The sequence below is a fragment of the Anser brachyrhynchus genome (genome assembly GCF_964034855.1).
Source record: "Anser brachyrhynchus genome assembly, chromosome: 2".
Lineage (NCBI taxonomy): Eukaryota > Metazoa > Chordata > Aves > Anseriformes > Anatidae > Anser > Anser brachyrhynchus.
The window spans coordinates 107206733-107223416 of record NC_137695.1 but is presented as its reverse complement, the minus strand read 5'-3'; the positions used below and the strand labels follow the sequence as shown (position 1 = coordinate 107223416).

The 16684-nt window shown below is 41.9% G+C and overlaps 2 protein-coding genes across 3 annotated transcripts in view; one reads left to right on the top strand and one right to left on the bottom strand.

Moving 5' to 3' along the window:
• The window catches only part of VAPA (VAMP associated protein A), a 33067-nt gene extending 29588 nt beyond the window's left edge, over window positions 1-3479 (top strand). Inside the window, exon 6 of the mRNA XM_080582817.1 lies at window positions 187-3479. Coding sequence (XP_080438943.1) covers window positions 187-345 — 159 coding nt within the window. The 3' untranslated portion in view covers window positions 346-3479. The remainder of the gene's footprint in view (window positions 1-186) is intronic.
• Window positions 384-16684, bottom strand: part of APCDD1 (APC down-regulated 1) — a 40368-nt gene continuing 24067 nt past the window's right edge. For both annotated transcript variants that reach the window (XM_080582816.1, XM_080582815.1), the window contains one exon: window positions 384-14924. In XM_080582816.1, the coding sequence (XP_080438942.1) occupies window positions 14473-14924 (452 nt within the window). In that variant the 3' untranslated portion in view covers window positions 384-14472. The remainder of the gene's footprint in view (window positions 14925-16684) is intronic.

Here is a 16684-nt window from a genome sequence, read left to right as displayed (position 1 = left end):
AAATGTTCTGGTTTGCTGTGTTCAGATCTTGGGTTTTGGTATGAAGTAATATTATTTTTCAAATTATTTTCTTTATTGAAATGTTCACCAGTAAATTTGGCTTTTGAGTTAGGTTTTATACAATTGTAAAGAAGATGTCTTCATAATTTTCTTCCATCTGTGTTTTTGTTTTTCTCCCCCCTTCAGGATGAAGGCTTGAGGCTCAGAAAGGTAGCACACTCGGATAAATCTGGATCACCCACAGCTTTGGCTCTCAGAGATAATGGCTCTAATTCTCTTCCATCACTTCTTGTTGTAATTGCAGCCATTTTCATTGGATTCTTTCTAGGGAAATTCATCTTGTAGAAAGAATGAGTGAGAGAAGCATGCATGCAAAATGCAGCTTCTTTTTTTTTTTTTTCTTGGCCAGAAAAAAGATTTGTTTACCTACCACTTCATTGGTAGTATGGCCCAAGTGACCATTTTTGTGTACAGCATCATAACAGGCTTTGCCTTTAATGATCTCGCACGGTTAGAAAACACAATCTAAAAAGACAAACTGTTCGGCTACTGGACAAAATTGTACATTAAGTCATCAATAGCAAGTGTCAGTTGCACAGTCAGTCCTTTATGAAAATTCATAAATAAAGAATTGTTCTTTCTTTCTGTGGTTTTAATAAGAGTTCAAAAATTGTTCAGAGTCTTGTAAATGTTATTTTAATAATCCTTAAAAATTTTATCTGTTGCTGTTACCTCTTGAAAAATGATTTATTAGATTGCTAATCCCACTCATTCAGGAATATGACAAGAGGTATTCGGGGGGAAATGGTGCCTCTTACTGTGTAAATTTTCTCCTTACATTACTTTGCTAATATGATGGCAGAATTTCTTTCTTATCCCTCATGAGGCATTGTTGAGAGTTCTTCATCCTTACAATCCTGTCCCATAATATTTAACATTACAAAAGAAATAAAATTGTTAACAGATTTTCTGCTGGGTAGCCTGTTTGTGTGTGTCGTACTTTTAGAAGGGATTCCTAACAAGTTCATTGTTCATGGCAATTTGCTGCTTGTAACAAATGGCTATTTTGAGGTTTATTTGCATAAGTCTCTGGCTTAGACTGTTGTTATTGAAGCTTGGAGAAAAAAAAAGGGGGTTCCATTCTGTTTGTTCAAAAAAACACGACTGTTTTCTGGCTGCTTTCAGCTATAGAGGGGATAATTGTCAAACTTGTTTTGGGACAGAATAATTTGGATATCCAGCAGGTACAAATACCAGACCTGAATGTTTTCAATATATTAAGAAATTGCTTGCATTGTGCGGAAGTGTAATAATCAACCTTTTGTTCCATCTTTGGATCTTTTGGGTGTCTTCCAAGAGTCAACATTTTTCTCCTTTGATTTCATAAGGGTACTTAATTCACATGTACCAAGTTATGGTTTATAACTCCATTTTAGTCAATATTCAAAAATGCGATTTGAATGATTCAGACACCCATAATGAATTCCATGATGCAGAAGAGTTGATATTTGTCGAGTGAGTCTTAGTTGCTCACGTTTTGAAAATGAAAGTCATTTTTATGCAACTCTTGGCAGACCTACCTGTGTTAACCATATATAGCTAAGTTTTAACGAATGCATTTTTGGGGGTCTAAAATGCTTCCCTGCACTTAATCTCATGTCTTGCCTCATCTCTGAATATCATAAAAACAAACAGTAGTAATGGAACAAAATATTATCTGTACTTTTGACTAAGCTTAATCCAATACAGGGAATTACTTGTAAACTGAAAAAAAAATACGGAAGGGATATACTCCTGTCAGCGAAATTGTGTATGCTTTTGGACAGCTTGACTTGATGTGGTGCAGCTAAGTGTGTTAGACCTTGGTATATGCACACGTTGTGTAGATGAGAAAAATGTTCTAGAGAAGATGTACATTATCTTGGTTGCCTTTGATTTCTAGTGATTTTTTTTAAAGAAAACTATAATTACATCATGTTCTGTTATTGTTCTCTGTGATAAACTTTTTATAAAATTTTGCATATGTGCAAGGAAGATGATGAAGAAAATACAAAAAACTGCTTATTTTCACTTAAGCATGCGAGCACAGGTGTTTCCAATTACTTGTTCCAGTGTCTGCATTCAAGTTGCCTTCCATCCCAGTGACTGGAAACATCATGTTAAGGTTTTGATTATTTTGGTTCCGCTGGTTCAGAGTGGTGTAATTCTCCCAGTTTTTTCTCGAACAGAACATTAACGCATCAAACTTTCATAGCCTGTTCCAAACTGATTACGTGGAAAATAATGAAGGCAATAAGTGTGCAGGATGTAGTTTGCTTGAGACAGAGCAGTTAATCCTGCACTGAAGGAAAAAAAAAATCCCCTGGAAGATCTTAAAATGTTTACAGCATAGTGTATAGAGGTTTTCAAGGGTAGCTAGCACTTTCAGGACTTGAAGATAGAAAAAGGAGTCATTACTCAATGCAGCCAACTCAGGTTTTGATGTCTGGCCGCAGTAAAAAAGGAAAAAAATAAGATAAAATTGTATTGAAATAAATTCTCTCCATAAATACTGAACAGGTGGTTGTAAAACTTGGTCATGGTTTGAGTGATGTCTTCAAAGTGGAAGTGTGCAGCAGTCTCGTAACCAGTGTGCTTACTAATGGTATAAGGAGACTGTCTTGGTTTTCAGTAATCCCTTCATAGCTGTATATAAAATGTAATGCTACAACTTTTTTGCTCTCAGGAGTCACTTTGGATGAGATCAAGTGTATTCAGTGAATTATGTAATATGGATTAAATTGTTTGTCTTTGTTCCTGAAATGGTTAGAACTTCTTGCTTTGTCTGCCTGCTTACTTGTGTATGTAAGCATGGGGAAATACAGCCTCCACTGCTCTTAGTGGTAAGATCAGATGACGATGCCCATGAAGTCATGTGAGGTCACGTGTGTGTGACTTCAGTTAAATATGCATCACAAGTCCCATTCTGATTTCTCAAAAGGACAAGATGGAACAAGTATACAGTATCGAAGTATTTAAAGATTTTCTGAATATATCACTTCACAAAAGGGTAGTGTGATGGTTCAGGTGGAAAAAAAAAAAGCCTTGTTAAATAGAAAATATAGCTTCTGTAGTAATTCTGGGCACCAAATTTAACCCACGTTTTAAAATCCATATATGTATATGAAGTTCATTTAAAAAAGTTATTTGCATCAACGCACAATTTATTTGTGCAGTTCTACTCATTCTTGAAAAGCTGTTGACAAACTATTGTCCAGGCTTGCATGTCTCTTGCTGCTATGATTGAAACCGATTTATATATGAGAAGCAACCAAACACTAGCTTGAAAGTTCATTATCCTTGGGAGGAGAAGGGGTGGAGGGAGGAGGTGGAAGATGACATCTTGCCAAAGGGGAAAAGACAAAGTCAATAAGTAAAGCTTATTTTTCAGGCCTTCCTCAAAGATATTAAAAGCTGAAGTGTTAATAAACCATTGAAAACGTGGTAGTGTCCTTTTTTTTTTTTTATTATTTTGAAACTTCTCCCTGAATATTTATGGTCAGTAGACTTTAGGATGCTGAATAGGTGTATCTAGGTCACTTTACAGGCGGTGTAAGTGCCCTGCTTCTTGGTACTGCTAGTAAGTAGCAGGAAGCTGGCTTGGATGAAGATTCGGTGCTGGAGAGAAGAGCAGGTGCTTGAATCCACCCAGCACTGAGGATGCTGATGACTTGTCAGATTTACAATAATCGTGTCAAAGAGTTTTTCTTTTCCAGTCTGGAGTCCCAAACATTTATTCTTGAACAGACTTGCCAGGGCAAACTCTTGCAAAAGATGGAATGAGATCTACGTGGTTACCGAGCAGCCCTAATAAGCACATTAAAATGCCCTGCTCTTCGTGTTTACAGGTGGGATAAAATTCTGCACCTTGCCTTTTTAGCCATGCTTCTGTGAACGTTGTACTTCACTGCTTTGCTTTCTACACTGGTTCCTGGCGAGTGACTTTATGGGCCGTGTGCTGGAAGCTACATCCTTGGGCAGCACAGACCGCTGCTGCCACAGAGACTGGCAGCGTTAGTCTGGTGGCACGCTTAAATGTTGGCCGAGATGGGGTGTTCAGCACAGGAGTCTGTCTTTTCAAGGGATTGGGCTCCTGTCTGGAAGGGTTGAAACTAATGAGAAACGAGACTGATCGCTTTGTTTCCTATCTGAACTTCTTTTCCAGGGCACTCAAGTAGTGTAACCGAGCATATCATAGAAGTTGGTCTGCTGTGCTTTTGGTCTTGGACGCAAGGTGCGCGTATTTAAGAAAATTTGCTAACAGGTTTGCATAAGCATAGACAGCGATAGTGTTGTCTTCTTAAAATTTTGTCCTTTAAATGACAAGTGGCTATGTAGAAATGAGGTCTTGTACACAACACGGTTTTTGTCTTTTATCTACTTTCTCAGTGCTACTAGATATAAGTACTTCCTCTTTTGCTGGGCTGAGGGTTTATGTGTTTGTGCAGTGAACGAGATTTGGGAAGTGATTTGAATGAAACCAAATTTTTCATCTTGGGCAAACTGTGTTTAATTTCAGTTGTATAAGCATCTCCCACCATGTTAGAGTGCCACTTTGTCTAAAGCTTCATACCAGTTCATGTGACGTTGATGACACTGCCACTGGGGTATTGAATCCCTGTTTATACAGTAGCTACTTCTGTTGCTGGCAGCAGTGGAATGCTGTTCATCCCCTCCCTTCCCTTTAGAAAAGTTTTAAAGGGTGTCACGGTATCCAGGCACAGTGGCATGAGACAGACAGCTATGATTATAGCTAAGAAGTCTGAGCTCAGACACTTGAAATAAATGAAAAATTAATTGAAAGGTGACAGAAATAGTTAATTCTTACCTTCTAAACTTGTATATAATGAACGTCACACTGCTTTTTTCTTAAAGTCAGCCTGAATATCATCCAAGTTCTCCAAAAAAGAAAAAAAAAAAGCTGTAGTCTTGAAATAACTTTCAGGATGTTCTTGAAAATGTATCTTTCTACTGATGTTCGTGCAGGTTTAAGTGTTTAGGTGAATTCAGAGATTGTCATTGGCGATCAGTGTCTATCCAGTTCTCAGAGTGGTTGGTAACAGCAGTCTTCATGAGTCTCTCAGCCTGCCTTGTAAGGATGGCTTATCCTGGTTTTAGAGATTGGGAAACTGAGGCACAAGTGTTGGGACAAACGACTGGGAAGAGACGATTTGTGCACAACCACTGTTCTCTAGCGTACTCTCCGTCTTGGTTCTTGTACTATTTTTTTTCCCGTTTCCAAAATGCTATTTTACGTTGCCTAGAAACATTTCTCAGGCTTTTAAAGCACCTTCTCAGAGACTTAGTTGTTGCCTTTCTCTTCCTGAAGCTGAGTGTTAAACAGGCAGAGAATGTGGTTGTTAAGTGTTAAACAGTGGGTTGTGTTCACCTGAATTATAGCCCAAACTCTACTAAAAGACAGTAGCCAGGAAAAAACAACAACCAAAAAAAAAACCACCACCAAAACAAACCCAAAACCAAGAAAAAAACCACCATCACCAACCGAAAAACCCAAATAGTTTGGGCACGTTGTGTTCACAGTATTAGAACGTGGAATTGTTTGTGTAGCAGAAGTTCTTGTGGAGCCAGGTCTGTTTGTACTTTACAAGTAAAAGAAAACAAACACTCCTAAATCTATACAACCGCGGCGGCGGTGGTATGCATTGCTCTACCTGCCCGTGGGAGTGGCAAATGATTTTTCCATTGCTATGTTGATAGTCCAAACTGTGCAACCATGGTTTTCGGAGGCACTTCCTCAGAAGGCTGGTTTGAAGAGTAGTGATGATGATAATCTAGCGATTGCCTTGATTTATAAACGTGATGCTCTGTTCCTTAATGTTTGAGAGTTGTTGCTTTAAATCATCCTATGGGACAGTTTGGTTATAGGACCGTGCTTTGGAAAGGCTCAGGAGGGAAGTCAATAGAAAAATCTTGAACCCTGGGTCAAATAAGGTCTCTGGAGCTCTAATCTGAGCTGCTAGAGTGCAGCTTTGATAAAGTGAGTGGTTTGTGGAAGATGAAAGCTCATGCAGCAGCTAATGTTCCCCACAAACATATGCTAGAAACTCGTGTGGCGTTCTCCAGGAGCAGGGATTTCTCGCCATCCTGAGGGTGTTAAGCATAAAGCAGTGATGAGTCTTGTAAACAGGAGAACTCCAGGAGAGAGATTTTCCTTGTATTCATGCCTGGGATTCCTTCAACTTGATGGCACTGCTTTCAGACTTCAGTTTCTTCCATAATACCTTGAAATACTTCAGCCCTCTTTATTTCATGTCCCAGCTTTGAGAAAATCAGAACAGATTGCTTTTCTGATTAGGGAAAATTATCTCTTCATCCTGCCTCCACAGGAACCAGATTACAATGGCAAAGGAAGGTCAGAGCATTTGCAGAAAAACTTATTTCTTAAAGAGACAAAGTTTATGTGATTGAAGCATCTTTGGGCTGCTTCTTCCTGTGCGAACCTGAAATCTAATTCAAGCTACGTTGGATAGCTTGATGTTGCACAGATACCAACTACCTCCGATTACAGGGCAATTAGAGCTGAGATAAAAGACATTGAGATTGGTGCTCCCATCAGGGGCAAGCCTGCATGGCGAGCTGAAAAAAGCTACCTGTCCTGCTCGCTGCTGTTTGACCAGTTGGTGCTGGTGTGCTTGCCAGGCTGTCAGCATAGGCACGGATACTCGGCGGCTGCAGCCCAGCACTTGGGGGCAGCCTGGGTGGGAGATGAGTGCATTGCAAGAGGGCAGGGTAGTGGGAATGGGGGAGAGAAAATTGAGCTGTTAGGGGGATAAGGTGACGGAGGGTTTGTTGGGTGGGAGGGGGGCTTGGCTTACCTGGGGGTAGAAGGAGGTGATGCAAGAAAACTGAAATAATTGGATGAGAAATGCTGAAAGTTGGAGGAAAGTATGATCTGGTATGCATGCACCCTCACTTCTCCAACGTGCTTGCATATGCTACTGATTTAATGATTGCAAGTGGATGGAAGGAGGAATCTCATATTCAGAGCAGCTGTAACTGATCTCAAAGCTTCCCCCAGTCCTGTGATTTTAAGAAAAAGTGAATTGTGGTTGTGAGTCCACTTCTAGAGCTATGCAGAAGGTTGTGTTTGTGGAACTAGAGATGATAGAAATGAAGCAGCTAATCACAGGTAACAATTTTTCACAACATAGCCCACAGTATACGTACAGGGACCTCTCGGTCTCCTTGGCTCCTGTGATGAGCGTGGTGGCGAACTGAGCTCGCCAGGTGCGCGGTGCGCTGGGTGAGCCACGCGCACGTTAACTCCCCTGGGGCACGGGTATTGTGGGTTATGCAAAACCCTGGCGTGTGTTTGTGTACGTATTTACGCCTGTGTACACACATCTTCCAGGGTGCCTGCGTGCTACTGTGCAAACTGGTGGTTACAGCGGTCTGGGTTACTGTGGGACTCCATAATTGTACCATGTTTGTAGCTGCCTCGGTTATTGCTATGGATGCGTTTTCCTCTCCAACAGTTTCTAATTTTAGAGCTAGTTTAAAATTACTAGTTTTGAGGGCACCTGGGTGGGGAAACACTTCATTCTTGCCAAATGGGAGCCACCTTGTCCCCCCTGAAATACACTTTGAGATCTACAGACAGAAACAGGAGGCTTGAAGGAGATGATGCTGAAGCAAGGTGGATTTCCAGCATCCAGAAGTGTTTGTTAATGGTTTTGTGAAACGGTAAGATCTCAGTTGTCAATGCAAAAGCTTTCTTTATTATATTTTTTAATATTTGGGAAATTCTCCCAGTCTTAGTCTCCTGCATGCTCCCCTTCACGTAGCTATGCATTTGTTACATTCATGGTTATCTCCTTGCCCTGTTTAGAATCATGGAAATTGAAGCACTTGCTTTTATAATAAATTGGGTAGGCCAATAATAGTTTAAGATTTAAAATGGAGTATCTGTTAAAATTCAGTATTATTTTTTAGCATATATAGTGTATTTGTGAGTTTATGTAGCTCTTAAAGTAGTTCTAGTGAACGTGTGATACTAGTCATTAAAAGTTCTGGTAATTCCAAGAGTAATGCACATATGAGTTGTGTATGTATATGTATATGCGTGTATATACACATTCATTTTACAGTAGTGTTATATACATTTCTGGATAGATGGGGATACGTTGAGGCAGTATTTGCAATTTAGTGATAGTATTTTCCTCTTAGTATTTATTTAAATCAAAACGTGCAGAAGTGGTTGGTACAGCTTAAATCATGCAATCATTTCCCCACTATCCCATATGGACTACAGAGAAGGGATTCCCTTATTTTATGTTGTGTAGGTTCAATGAGTTTTTTGCCCTGATCATATAGCACCAGGCACGCAGAAGGCTGCAGGGGCAAAGCTTCATTTTTGGCATTTCTTAACTCTTGAAAGTGTAACTTCTGAGATCCCATGAAGGCTGGTGTCGCTCCAGTGCCAGTCTTACGTGATCGTGCTTTAAAAGCGACTGCACTCGGGTGTTTTGACACCTTATAATTATTTCCGTTTAACTGCTGCTCTGCCTCCTTGCCCATCAATCACGGCGTGCCGCTGGTAAGGTCTCTGAGGTGGGCGGGTCGTTTTTGTCGGGAAAATTGGCAGGAGAATGAATGCTCAGCAAGTTGCTGCCACCAGGTGGCAATGTTTTCTTATCCCTAACTGCTGAAAAAAGTGGAGGCTGCCTCCTTCGTGATCGGTTCAAAAGCCCCTGGCAGACCAGTATCGTGTGGTATGGTTGTGTCCAGCAATACCCTACAGGGCAGTTAATACAGGTGATGTCTATGTATCGTTTTGATCATCTTCAGGATCTTCAGTCTTCTGTTTGGTGCTAAGAGAAATGTGATCTGGTAGTTGGACATTTAATTAAATCCACAACGTGTCTGTCTGTCTAGGCAGCTTCTGTCCCCTGGCCAGAACATGCTCCGAGCCCGTGCTTTTTCTGTGGATGGAGTTGCAGAATGCAGCAGAGTTAGACCAGGAGATCTCAATCCTAACAACTCCAAATGCAACCTTTCTCTTTATGTGAAGGCAGCGCTATCTCGGGCAGTTCTATTTCTCATTTTCCAATGGACTGTCTTGGAAAGGACCGATGCCTTTCCCTTGGGAAAGGGCTGTTAGGAGCAGTGTCCGTCTGCTCTGAGGCGGTGAGCACAGGCAGTTCTTGTCACTGGTAGTGGCAAATTAATTCATTATTGGCTTGGCTTGGTACTTCCATAGCTGGAGTCCATCTGAGGGACTGGTCTGGAGCAGACTTGTGAAGGCCAAAGGCTGGGGAGAAGGAGTTTGGATAATTGCTCAGGCCAACAGCACTGCTTCTTTAGCTGTTGAAGGCACTTGTGTTTGGTTCCTCACAACCATATTTATTTCTGAGTAGAGATTTTTTTTCTTCTTTACTATTATTTATTGGTGTCAGCAAATAATAATTAGAAAAATCAACACTGATAGCGCAAGAGAGAAGATTAGCATGAAAAACATCTTGGAAAATACTTCTAAGAGGAATAAAAAGGAAAATTAAACAATAAAATTCAGAGTTAGTGGTGTTGGTCTTTATTACCTAGCCTTCCTGTTTGTGTCAGGAGGGGTAAATTATGCCACGTGGAATATATTTATGCCTGAATTCATCCATGCCCACAGCTTTGTGTGGAAAGGGAGGCCACTTCTTTCAGACTGTGGCTACTGCATTTGGAGTGCCTTATAATTTAGGGCATGCTTCCTGAAAATCAAGCTCATCTTTCAGAGATCTGCTGTCACGTTTCCAAAAATCCTGAGTCACTTCTGAAAACTCAGAAATCGATCTAATGCAAAGCTTTTGAAGCTGGTGGTGGGAGTCTCATTGACTTCATTTCACCCCTTCTCTTTGCGCGAGCGAGACAGTAATGAAACTGCACAGCACTGAAGAAAGATGCTTTTGTTACCCTGTGGCTTGCTTTGCATTCTCAGTTCATTCTGGATTTCTCTTTAAGAAAAGCATCCTTTCTACTCCCTGCTCCCTCCCCCAGGCTGTACCCTTAGAGCAAGTGAGATGCAATAGCAGAATAGTAATGCCGTTTCATCTGATTGCAGTTCATTTATGAAAAAATATTTTCTTTCTGTGGAAACCACACCCTTTGTACTGACACGCAGCTGCTCCGACCGTGCTAACCTTGCAAGCCAACACCATCATTGCTTGTGGTGCGCTTCCAGCCTGCATTGCGGCTCATTTTATTCAGAGAACCTAAAGATGTGCTGCAAAACCCAAATCACCCCTGCTGCATTCATCAGAGCTTTTTCTAGTGTTGTGTTCTCAAGAAAATGATGTTTTCTTCTAAGTGGTAAGAAATGAGCTTTTCTGTGCACAAGTCACTCAACAGGGATTTTGGATATCACTTTGAGACGTGTATCACTCTATACAGGTGGTGAGTCAACAGAAAACTAACGTGTAGGGTGCAAAGAAATCTTTTTTTTTTTTGTTAGGCTTTTTTTATTTCAATCAATAGTTCAACAAGTGCTTAAACTTCCCCGGCAGTTTAATCTGGAACATATAGTTGAGAAGAAATATCTTCAATAGCTTTACAAAAATAAAAAGTTTTCTTTTTTCTTTTTAAATCCTGCACTTTAAGCAAGCACACTCCAACTCAAGCAAGACAGACACTGCATCTTAAAATATGGACCTCTGGTCTTAAAAATGACATTCTACCCCAGGGCAGCAGGCACAATATGTAAACGGTATAGAAACAGAGCAGGTACAACTGTTACAGCTTTCTGATCCCTTCTTTCTTTCTTAATAGCATGTATTAAAACAAGTTGCCCAAGAGATTCCTCAGGTTACCGTTTCTTCTGCCAGGTGGCTCCTCCAGGAGGACATTACAGTGGTGACAAGCGGAAACCTTTCACCTGTTCTGGTATCCCTGGCAGTTACTGAAGATGCCAACATTAATTGTTTCCCTCTTTAATGCTTCTGAGCTTCGGTATGGGACAAACGGCTCAGCTTGTAGGTCTTCCACTGCTAAGCCACTTGCGGCTTAACTCCTTTGGCAGTCAGGGCTGCCAGCACACGAGGTCAGGCTGGAGAAACAAAATGAATGGAGTATATTGTCACAAATGTGTATGGGGCTGTGCAACAGTAAATTTAGCGCCTGATGAAATGAGGAGATCAAGGGAGCTCAGCTCCTAGTCCTGGGCCTGTAACCTAGGAGACCCCTTGCAGAGCACGTGGGTTGACAAATAACACGCGCACACTGAAGGCTGACTTATCTGTGTCCAACTTGGCTTCTATTGGCTAATAGGAAAATAGAGGAAAAATACGTAGGCACAAGGAGGCTGCTGGTGCAGCAGCATATGCTAAAAACCCAGATCATAAAAGTATGTTTCAAGTCAACAATATGAATAAACCAAAAGAACCATAATATACCAGAACCATAATAAACCAGAAGCAGATTTTTTTTTGTAATGCGTTACAAAGGTCTCTTTCTAGCACTTCCTTTTTAACCATCTCTGGGTGATAGGGGGAAAAAAAGGCACTTCTAGTTCGGTTTGTACATTGTGTCACGTTTGCGTTTAGTGTAGCCCTATGTCTTGGCAAAGCTAGGTTGGTGCAAGTCTGTGACTCAAAATAAGGATTTAAATTGTAGTTTAGGTTTGGATGTGCTTTTTAGAGGTAAGAACTAGACAGGTCTTTCTCTTGAAACTGTTGTAATACTTCTGACGTTAAGCAGCTTACGGAGGAGCGACAACACAGTCATAAATTGTGGCTCCTTGTCCTGGTGAATGTGGAACATCGTGCTGTGGAGTGGCTCTTGCTGCTGGGTTCCATCCCGCGTTTCAAGGATGGGCAGATTTCAGCCGGGACTTGTGTTTGTGTGGGCCTTGCGTAGGGAAGGGTCAGGGTCTAACAGCTCCTAGCCATTTATATTTTTCCAGAGATGAGACCACCTAATGTGGTGAAAGAAGCTTGTCTTCTGTGGTCTAAGGAACATCACACCATACGCATCCTTATAAATAGAAACTAACATGAACTCACTCATGCACCTATGTCTTAAACAGGTCAGAGACTAAGCTACTATTTGGAGGAACTTGTCTGAGATCTTGTAATAGCTCAGCAACTCATTTGGAGATGTGCTGGTGTAATTTTGCTGAATAGAAAACTTGAGGTCTAGCTAGAGAAAACCAAACTCCTATCTGGTCTTTAGGTTCTCTTTCAGAGACATCATGTCCCTATCTTGACCCTCTGGTTAAAGCTGTGCTCCTGATGCCTCTATGCTAGCAACTATCCAGAACTCTTCAAGGTTTGATGGAGTGGAGCAGTAAACCGTTAAGAAATGCTAAGCAGAGCAGCTGGTGTTCTTAGGGCTTGATTTATCATGGTGAGCTGGCTTTCAGCTCCTCCCAGCAAGCCGAAGGAGGATCTGGTACCCGGTGAATGGATGAATGCTTTCTCTGGTGGCTACTGAGTCACCCCGAGTTCCTGCCTCTTGAGCTATTTATGGGTTTTCTGTGACGTTTCATGTCTGGGGAAAAAATGTGAAAGGTGTGATGTGGCAATGAGAGCCTGTGGTTGTTCCTTCCCCCTCTTCCTTTTGCTGTCTCGAAAACAGGTGAACCCATTTCTTTACCACTCAGGGAATTCCTGTCAAAGGCTGAAACCAGCTTGGAGCAAACTGTCAAGAAGGCACAAACGCTGAGGAGGTAGGGAGCCTGAGTATAGCCATTTGCTACTTGGATGGCTTTTTCCTGCTTGCTTTGCTAGGAAGGTCCACGCTATCGCTGTTATTTCAAAGCATGCTTTTGCTGTGTAGCACGTGGTATAAACGCTCACCTGTGTGAAGCTGAAAGAGCTTTATTCAAGATGGGCTTTTCCTATGATGCTAGAAAGGACACATTGGAGGGTTCTTCCTCCTGTAGTACAGGACGGGGCAGCTAGAAGCTACTGCTGATGAAACACAGTGACCTTACTCCTTGTGTTTCTCTCACAGGTTCCTCCTGAGAGCCAGGACTCACGTGTATATCAGTAAAGGCCTCCAGGCTGAGCCGTGCCCTTGGCTTCCTCCCCATAAAAACTGGGGAGCATGGTTCATCCATGAGCTGCACCTCCTTGCTGGCCTTAAATATCTCCCCAACCCTGTCTGCTTTCATCCCTGTCAGTGTGTACACAAGAATGTATTTGCCGCTGGGAGAAAATCCGAGGGTTTCCAGAGCAGGCGTTGTTGAGGGAAGCTGAGGGCTCTGCCCCTCTAACTTTCCCAGTAGTGTCTCCCCATACCGAGGTGGCATACCAAGCTCGGTGAAACCATGTGTTCTGGGACTGTCTAGCAAGGAGAAAAGGGAGGAGGCGGCAGCGTTTGTGCAACTCTTGCTCCTTGCTTGGGTAAGACCGTGCCAGTCTCCATCCATCAGATGGATGTGGGTCTGCTTCCTGCTGCTCTCCTGCTCTCTAAGCTAAAGGCAACACTGGGGCCCGTGGTGGGCTTGCTGCTGAAACCCTGTACCTGTTCCTGCTCAAGGAACTTAAATCATTAAAAACAGGCCACGGAGGAGGGCTGCAGAACTTGTTGGAGCCCCAGGTGCTTCTTTGTTCGTCCACCTGGCTGATACAACATCCAAGCTACAAATACTGCACGTGGAGTACACGAGGCCTCACGAATACGGGAACAGAACAAGCCACTTCAGATTTCTATCAGCAATTTACCTGTGCTTTGTATATCTGACAGGAAAAAAATGCTTTTTCTGTCTGGCTTTAGGGGGCCTTGGCTGTAACTACTTACTTGATTCAGAGGGAGGTCCTGAAGCAATTACATAGCTAATGAAATCAACTTAATAGTTGTAAAAATAGTTTAAATTATTTGGAATATTTTTCAACTTGAAGATATCAACCATTTACCACTGTCTCAAGGGAGGGCTGTTGATTTGCTGTTTCTGTTGAGCTGTGAGATAATGGCTAGATAAATCCTTGTAGGTTTTCTTCTTATATACATATCTACACCAGAGTCCTGAAGTCAGAGGGGGAAAGCTGCTGTCACAGTATTAACACTACACTGAGTCATTCCCCAGTTAAATTCTGATGAGAAACCGAGCGTTGGTCTGAGAAAGTACCACAGTGGTAAAATGGCGGAGACAACTGAAGCAGGATCTTAATGTTCACCCCAGCAGTTAAAAAAAATAATAATAAAAGGAGACCCCGTCCCTCCCCCCAGAAGTCTGCAGTCCTAAAGTGCAATTACTTTTGTGCAGTCATGTCAGGCCAGGGATCAGACTGGATGAAGTTCAAAGCACGAGAAACATCAAACGAGTGCTGTTTGTGATTCAAGGGGGGGGGGGAATAAGGAAAAGAACAACAGTTCTCAGGCATTCAAGTGCATCAAGAAAATAAACGTCCCTTTCTTTCTGAAGAAAAACAACCCTCAGTCTTATGGAATCCTGGCTTTGTAGTCATGAAAAAGAGGTTTTTTTCACTTCTAGCTGAGAATGTCCCAATATGTCACAGTACAAATAAACAACACCAAAGCAAGAGCTGGGGCGCTGGGATGTTTTGCCGGTGCCCCGCTGCTATACAGACGTATTTTATTTTCCTCTGGTGACTCCTCAGATCTGGGCGCGGACGAAGCGCACTGAATTAAAGGCATCTGGTAGGACGTGGCTCTCTTTTCCGGTCGGTCGGGGCTGGACCCGTCGCTGGGCCTCTGGCCGTTGTACAGCAAGTACCTGCCCCTGGCGTCCTGTTCCATCTTGAAGATTTCGTACTCGGTGTGAGGCAGGCGGATGCCGAGCGCGATGCAGCCGTTGGTGTGGGTGACGTCTTGTTGGACCCCGACTTGCCAGGAGCCCTGTGCCCCGCACTCGTTCCCGTTGAAGACGTTGAGCAGAGAGGCTGTGGATACGTCCATGGGTGTCACCTTCATGTGGTTTACTGCGAGCGAGGAAGAGAGGAGATATTAGCAGAGGGGCAAAGGCAACATGCTGGTTGGGGTGTACCCATGAAATCAGCACTGAAACGGGGGCTCACCCTTCTGTCTGCCTGTACCGGACAGCACTGTGTCCTTTGCAGGCAGGACCATTTGCATTTGATGAAGTGCATGCTAAAATAGGTGAAGGAAGAAAATTGCAAAATGCTTTTGAAACTGACCCTTTTGCTTCTGTTCATTGTGTCTGATGCTAGCAATGTCACAAAGGTTTAAGTCAGACGTGTTGCCAAATGGGTTTAGCGGCTATGGGGATAAGGTTATTTTAAATACGTCCCTTGTGTACGTGCTGGTGCTTCCTGAATTTGCTTAAGGATGTCTTTTAATCTAACCAATGGGAATTGCAGCAGCTCTGAATCTCTGTTTGTTCTTTCTTAAATCAATTTTCTTGTACTGTAGGCATGGCCAGGAAATCTATTTGCATCGTTTTACATTTTTGATGTAATTGCTTCGTGTACTGAACACACACACACACAAATTCAGTTGAAGAAAACCTGATGGCCGCACATCTCAGTCAGAGATTGAGCAGAGCTTTATATAAATTCCAGGCAATCCTTTCCAGATAAAGACTGGTTGAGATACATAAAAGAGGAAACAATAAAACTCTGCTCATATTTTATTAACACCCATATTTATCCATAAGTAGGGCTGTTTAGAACCTATTTTTATCATTTTAAAACATATGCTACCTTGTAAAGCTAGTGAAATAATAATTTCCAATTGTAAAATTTGTAAAATACTACAATCTTTATATATTGCCTGTAGTTTTTTGCATGAAGTATTTCTGAACTAGAGAGACTTCTTATTATCTAAACAGTGACTGCAGCTTGCAGTATCAAACACAGAAAATGTTGCAGCTTCTTCACTTCGAAGTTACCTGCATACCTTTCATAGGTATGCTACCTTTCACAGGAGTTTAGAGCATGTAGACTTTTATTTTTCAGATGGGTTTAAAAAGTTGAGAAAAGCCAAATTGAAAGAGCCTGTGGAAGCTGAAAAGAGATTATTCTTGGTGTGCATTTGGTACTGTATATCAAGAAAAGGGTTTCAGAATAGATTGGTGCTGACCAAAACACAAGTAAATTACAAACCCTCATGCCACCCAACACCCCAAACTCCCAAATTCTCATACAGGTCATTAATAACGTACATATCTTTTTATACTTAAATTTTTATACTTTATACTCAGATTTTTATTCTGAAGTTTTACTAGCAGATATTTGGCTCAAAGGCTCAACAGTTCATGTTATTTGCTATAGCTGGCATAAAAGGTGATCTATAGAGAGTGAACCTAGAAGTTTTAAAAGAACAAAATTAGTGAGCTTGCTCTATGAGGTAAACTGGCATGTTATCAAACAGAAATTCGAGCAAAAACTGGATTTTACTCTAGGAGCTAAGCTGGAACATGCTGCATACAGCTAGAAAGAACAAGAGCTCTGACAGGCAGGGATATCTCCTGCCTCCTATGAAAATCCTAGATTAGTAAAACATTTCTCAGAGTTAGATATTTTTCTAAATTGGAGACATACAAGAAGCTATATGCTTTTCATATGTCAACTGAAATAAGGAGGGTAAGAGCCTACAGTGTGCTCGGGGTTTCCACAGGCTCCACTGGGGCTGGTGCCGTGGAGGGACGTCGTGTTTTGGAGATGTTTGTTTGTGCGAGTGGTTAAAACCACCGAGCTCTTTCTAAGCAGGCTGCTGTGGG